Genomic DNA, 5,553 nt, shown 5'->3' on the forward strand with positions numbered 1-5,553 from the left:
TCTTGGCCAAGTTCTGTTATTATCTCCATCTGGCACAGCCAGAAGAGGACTGGCCACCCCTCATAGCCTGGATCCTCTCTAGGTTTCTTCCTAGGTTCTGGCCTTTCTAGGGAGTTTTTCCTAGCCACCGTGCTTCTACACCTGCATTGCTTACTGTTTGGGGTTTTATGCTGGTTTTCTGTACAGCACTTTGTGACATCAGCTGATGTAAGAAGGGCTTTATAAATACATTTGATTGATTGATTGATTGGTGCTCCCCTCGAACGCGCCCATTGTGTCCCAGAATAAATTGGAAAGGGCGTCTCGGAATTCCCACCACGTGCACGCATATCACCCTTTTACGATAATGAGCATTTGATTGGTCCAAATCGTAATGAGCATTTGATTGGTCCAAATCGAAAACATGGTAATTGTATAAACCATCTCATTGGTTAAATCCTCCAGGTCCCTAGAGAACACAGCGCAAAGCCTCCAGACAAGAGATCCTTGGGCGTCTCATACTATGAGAAAGTAGTACGTGTATACATATCATTATATCTGAGAAATTACACAATGGTTATTTTTTATATTGTATAAATCATCATATTAATTCCTCTATCTCTATATTTCAATTAATCATTGCCGGATATAACGACAAATTCCAGGAAAATACCGAGTAGTCTTTCGGGGCGGAGGGATACAACCATCCTCCACTCGTTAAAAACATTGGCGTTATTGAAAAGGTAGGGAAAGACCGTGACAAAGCTCAGACAGCAAATACATTCCGTAATATCGACACAGTCTTTTGGACTTCTTACCATCTTCTGCGATTTCTACTAGATAATAATTAACCGCTCTGCAAGTGTACTGTTTTCAGTACTTCAAGGAATCGGTCATCTTCAAAGTGATGAATTAAGATACAGGATTCTCGTTTCTAATCTGAAAAGGACGATGCGGCATTTTATTTGAGACATCGACGGGGCGGGTGGAGTTGGCACACTGGATTTATTAGCTAGCCGCTACCAGCGCTAACCTTTTCAGTCATATTTACATAAGATTGGATCAGAATCTACCTTTTCAGATAAACAAGAATTTAGTTAGTCTTCCGTTCGAATATGTTGTTGTCAAAGTTTGGCTCATTCTCGCACATTTGCCACCCTTCGAGCATGGACCATTTACCGGTGAAAATACAGCTCCAGCCAGGTATGATTCGAACCCGCTGTCATTCTTCGTGCTTTACATAGCCGGAAAGATGGACTGTTTATTGAACTAGATTTATCTTAGTCATTCATGCTTCCAATAATGAAACAATTGTATTTTACTGACTAACTCTAAAATCCTTACATGGAACTATTTAAATGGCTTCGTACTGTCGATATGCACGCCAACTGTGATTAACATAGCTAACGTTAGTCAACAGCTGCGATTCGATTGCCTATCTTGCACTGTGAAAGACGAGACTGTCGTGTATGTTTATCTGCTCTCAATTTGATGTTTCTCCAGGTAAAGTGGAAAAGGAGCCGTTCGAAAAGGTTTACACCGTGGGATCGGTGCTGGGCAGCGGTGGATTCGGCACAGTCTACGCCGGTAGTCGGCTCTCGGATGACGCACTGGTAAGAATAGGAGTGCTTTGATCTTGGCACATGGCGCCATCAAGGCATCTCATAGTTATTTACTAACTTCGTTGTATCTAATGTGTATTTTTTTTCTCTCTCGAAATTAGGTCGCAGTGAAACATGTGCCGAAGGAGCGGGTGACCGAATGGGGTACTATTGTAAGTATCACCACTCCGGTTTGTTTAGGTTTTTCACCCATGTCAGTTGTTTTTTGATAATTGAATCGATTCTAGGTCACTCAACTCATTTGTGATTTCATATTTTCTTCCAGAATGGTGTGATGGTGCCTTTGGAGATTATTTTATTGAAGAAAGTCAGTTCGTCGTTTCGGGGGGTTATACAACTCCTGGATTGGTATGAGCGACCAGACGGCTGGTTGATTGTTATGGAACGACCGGAGCTGGTCAAGGATCTTTTCGATTTCATAACGGAGAAGGGCGCTTTGGATGAGGAGACAGCAAGGGGATTTTTCCGTCAGGTTTTGGAGGCTGTCCGCCACTGCTACAGCAGCGGGGTAGTTCACAGAGATATCAAAGATGAAAATCTGCTTGTAGACCTACGCACTGGGGAGCTCACGCTTATTGACTTTGGTTCAGGGGCGATTCTCAAGGACACGGTCTACACTGACTTTGACGGTATGTACTCTACCCAATGCGTTGCCAGCAGTGGCTTCGTTGTATTTTCTGGGTTTGATGTGTTTTTGAAGGTGCGTTATAGTCTGTACTGACCCATGACGTGCTTTCAGCTATATTTGTTTGTTTTAGTATAGATACCTACTCGCCTTATTAGATCATCTGATGATATAATACCCCCCCCCCCCCCCCCCTTCCTCTGTATTGGCCGGCGTGTCCACAGACGCTTGTGACGCAGTGGTTTGTTTTTGGTACCTCATAGTTTTCCGGCGGGTGGTGATGTTATCAGCAATGTTTATAGGTCGATCCTTATTCATTTTGATTATCCCTATGTAGTTAATTTCAAGTACCTTTTATAAATGTCATATTAGTCAATAATTTAACACATTAGTGTAGTAAAATAGGTTATTGTTATATGTTGATAATTGTCTGTGTTCTGTTAAGAAACGCTCACTTCAAAGCCTTTAGGTAATGGCTATTGGGCCAGCTGCCACGTAACATCTGTTTGTTGTGAAACCTGAGCTTGGGCTGATTCATGTCACGTGGTGGCTCACATTGCGCACTCGAGTTTGTGTTTGGTATCCAAGTTACTCATGCCTGGAGGGAGGGGAGTGAGGCGGGTCACCCAGTTTCATAGAGATTTGTTGTGGAAAAGAAAAAGCCATTATTACACCAGTATAACATCCTTGTTTTAGATGGAATTACACTTGCCTTGTTCTGCCTTTTTATAGAGACATTATCTGACTATTTTTAAATATCCATCATTTATAATCTTTCCAAATCATACAGTATTGCAATATAGGCCTATTTATATTATTGTTGTCACATGAAATGTCCCAAATAAACAGTTTTGATGCTATTATAGAAGTTAAGAAGTCACTAATCAGCCTTTTCTTCTCCAGGTACAAGAGTATATAGCCCGCCAGAGTGGATCCGCTTCCATAGATACCACGGGCGCTCGGCTACGGTGTGGTCGCTAGGGGTGCTGCTGTACGACATGGTCTGTGGAGACATCCCCTTTGAGCAAGACGAGGAAATCCTCCAGGGGAGACTGTACTTCAGGAGGAGAGTGTCTAATGGTGTGTACTAACTCCATTAGTCAACCTACAATCATAAACACATTTCTAAGTCTTAAAACATATTTCTTAACACTATTTTATATTTCATTTCTTCCCTCCATCTCCCTCTTGTCCCACAAAATAAAATACTAATCCATGTTTTCCCCTTTTCTCTCCCTCTTTCCAGAGTGCCAGCAGCTGATCAAGTGGTGCCTGTCGCTACGGCCGTCAGACAGGCCTACTCTAGAACAGATCCTGGACCACCCGTGGATGCGCTTGGCTGGGGAAGTGTCGATGTCCTCCAAGCCTGAGGATGGGGACATCCGGCTGAGGACCATCGACACGGACACATCTAGCACAAGCTCCAGCAAGGAGAGCCTATGAAAGAGAGAAGAGGGGATGAGAGGAGAAAAGAGTGAATGGACATGAGGGGGGGGGTTTAACTGGACTTAAAAGGGCTCTGGTCCTTATGCCCCACCATGGCTTTGGCTGGCAGAATTATTTTTGGTTTCCTTTTGTAGGGAATTATTATAATTTATTATGGTTTGTTCTTCCTTTATCTTTTGTTTATTTTTTATAACTCATGAATTGTTTCCTAATGTGGAACATTTGCTGTTTGGGCGGTCTTTACCAGTGACTATTTATTTAGTACTTTATTATTTTCTAATTTGTTATAACAAGGCTGATTTTATGCATCTGGTTTAAAGCCCCTTATTCAGACAGACATAGCTGCTCTCATAGAGCTTGGAGAATGCTTTATATTTCAATGTTTTTGATTTGGAGTGCCTTTTTTGAAAGCTGCTTCTCGGGGGGGGCTTTTGTCATAACTTTTTGTTGTTATAACCCTTTCGGGCTGGTTTGTTTGTACGTATCCCACCCTGTCATGATGGAGATTAGTTGTCTTCCTCCACGACAGTGTGGTAAACTACACCACCCAGCATTCTTAGGGATCATAAAATAGGGGATGAAGGCGGGAGTTGACTGTTGACCATGGAATACTTGAAATGCAACCCACTCACACTGCGCCCCCTTACTAAGCTGCTCACTCATACTACAGCCTCGAGTTGTTTGGATTTCTCAAAATTGGATCCTTTCATTTCTGAATGTGTATTAAAACTACATTATCTGTGTGTTTAGCCCCTTGGAAATGTATTTTAATTGAATGTTTTGCCTTTCCCCCATCTCACTACTGGCACTACATTGCTCTTGCCCTGGACTGGTGTATCATGGCTTAAGTGTGAAATGCACAATCAATGCAATATTCATGGTCTCGGTTATGTCTTTTACTATACAAATATTGTGCAGTTTTTTTAATTTTTTATCCCATGCTGTTAATTTATTCAGAATGTGTAGACATTCCACTCTTTAGGCTCATTTTATTTATTGTAGATGTTTAAGAGGTGAGAAATCCCAGAATTTGCATATCTTTACATGGCCTTTTGTTTTGCATTCCTGTAATGATATTTTTACACTTCAACATACATTTTAATTTTTTATTTATTTTTAGATTGTGGATGGATGCACTGAAGTTGTCGAAAGGGAATTAAAACAAGGTTTACTTAAATTTGGAAGAGCTACGAATGTGATTGAACTCCTTTTTATAGTCTTGTAAGTAATGTTGGATTGACTTAATCTAAAAGTACATCTGCTTTTTGGGGTACATTACACGTGTGCTGTCTCCATGCATTGAACTCCATGGACGCACATGGCTATTGGGTTGGATAAGGCTATTCTAGTTAGTGACTATGATGAATCTGTGGCTTGCCTGGTGTTAGATATTCTCTTTCGGTTTAGCTGTATGACACGAATGATAGAGATCTGGTGATGCAATTTTTTTATACAAACATTTCAATTAAATCCCTTTGTACATAAATCATACTTGTGTTGTCTTTTTTACTGGTAAAAATTCCTCATACAGTCATTGATAAATCTATAAACCAAACATTATTAAATGGGTAAGGATGTTTGCATATATCTATATACAGTTAGAACAACCTCAATTTGTCAGGCATGGACTCGACAAGGTGTCAAGCATTCACAGGGATGCTGCCCCATGTTTTGTATTTCTATTTATTATGGATCCCCAGCAGCTACTCTTCCTGGGGTCCAGCAACATAAGACTGTTACATACAGCTTAAAATACTACATGACATTACATTTCATAACACCTTCCCCAACACATTCATTGTGTGCCCTCAGGCCACCATTCCACCACCACATATTTACAATACAACATCCAGGCGCCTGTGTGTGTCTTCTCAGTCCCCG

The 5,553-nt window shown here is 41.2% G+C and overlaps 1 protein-coding gene across 1 annotated transcript; it reads left to right on the forward strand.

The window, feature by feature from the left end:
• The first annotated feature begins 724 nt into the window (after nucleotides 1–724).
• On the forward strand, nucleotides 725–5,158 carry LOC139565654 (serine/threonine-protein kinase pim-3-like). Its single transcript, XM_071386132.1, has 6 exons — nucleotides 725–1,182; nucleotides 1,483–1,592; nucleotides 1,703–1,753; nucleotides 1,867–2,230; nucleotides 3,130–3,306; nucleotides 3,473–5,158. The coding sequence occupies exons 1-6, from the start codon at nucleotides 1,095–1,097 to the stop codon at nucleotides 3,667–3,669; spliced, it is 987 nt and encodes a 328-aa protein (XP_071242233.1). The 5' UTR covers nucleotides 725–1,094; the 3' UTR covers nucleotides 3,670–5,158.
• Nucleotides 5,159–5,553: the final 395 nt, after the last annotated feature.

This window comes from Salvelinus alpinus, chromosome 37, assembly GCF_045679555.1.
Source record: "Salvelinus alpinus chromosome 37, SLU_Salpinus.1, whole genome shotgun sequence".
In the NCBI taxonomy this organism is placed as follows: domain Eukaryota; kingdom Metazoa; phylum Chordata; class Actinopteri; order Salmoniformes; family Salmonidae; genus Salvelinus; species Salvelinus alpinus.

Bases quoted from the DNA above. Each gene is read 5' to 3' on its own strand.
- LOC139565654 (XM_071386132.1), top strand. From the start codon at position 1,095: ATGTTGTTGTCAAAGTTTGGCTCATTCTCGCACATTTGCCACCCTTCG. The intron at 1,183-1,482 runs GTATGATTCGAA...ATGTTTCTCCAG, and splicing joins GAAAATACAGCTCCAGCCAG to GTAAAGTGGAAAAGGAGCCG. The intron at 1,754-1,866 runs GTAAGTATCACC...ATTTTCTTCCAG, and splicing joins TGACCGAATGGGGTACTATT to AATGGTGTGATGGTGCCTTT.